This window comes from Buceros rhinoceros, unplaced genomic scaffold, assembly GCF_000710305.1.
Source record: "Buceros rhinoceros silvestris isolate BGI_N320 unplaced genomic scaffold, ASM71030v1 scaffold9142, whole genome shotgun sequence".
Classification (NCBI taxonomy): domain Eukaryota; kingdom Metazoa; phylum Chordata; class Aves; order Bucerotiformes; family Bucerotidae; genus Buceros; species Buceros rhinoceros.
The window spans coordinates 51,144-51,791 of NW_010400680.1; the positions used below are offsets into that span (position 1 = coordinate 51,144).

General features: G+C 55.9%; 1 protein-coding gene across 1 annotated transcript in view; it reads left to right on the top strand.

The window, feature by feature from the left end:
• GALNT11 (polypeptide N-acetylgalactosaminyltransferase 11) overlaps positions 1–648 on the top strand; it is a 37,613-nt gene that overhangs the window by 34,992 nt on the left and 1,973 nt on the right. The window contains exon 10 of the mRNA XM_010131967.1: positions 111–248. Coding sequence (XP_010130269.1) covers positions 111–248 — 138 coding nt within the window. The remainder of the gene's footprint in view (positions 1–110; positions 249–648) is intronic.

Here is a 648-nt window from a genome sequence, read left to right on the forward strand (position 1 = left end):
ACAAGGCACATCTCTGACGTCCAGGTGGTGAAGCCCCTCCTCTGTAGCTGACCACAGGTGCAAGGCCCCTGCCGGGAAACATTGGGATAAACATTTACCTTCTCTTTCAGGTCTGGGTTTACAATGAAGATCACGAGCTGATTTTAAATAATCTCCTTTGCCTGGATGTTTCGGAAACGCGCTCGTCTGACCCACCTCGTCTCATGAAATGCCACGGGTCTGGCGGCTCACAGCAGTGGACCTTCGGGGTAGGTGGAGCGTCTGGCATACAGCGTGTTGCTTGTCACGTCTCGGCAAGTGACAACAGCACTGACAGGACACCAGGGTTGAGTTTGATTATCTTTTGCAACCCAGGCAGGTTTCTGCAGCCCTATTCAGCCTTTTTTCTGCTTGTCGCAGCCACCCACAGCACTTGCGGTTCACAGGGACGTGCCAGAGAGAACAAAACCCGCCCCGCAGCTCTGCGCTGTGCCGTGTTTCAGGACTGGGAGGCAGGAGCCGCCTGCGTGGCGATTTCTGCGTAGTGCTGGAGGGTGTCCAGGGCAGAGCGGAGGACTGAGAGGTGTTTTGCAGTCGCTTCTGCATTGCGTTAGTTTCATCATTGGGAGTCCGGAGTGGCTGGGGGCCACAAAACAAGACCGGGCTGGC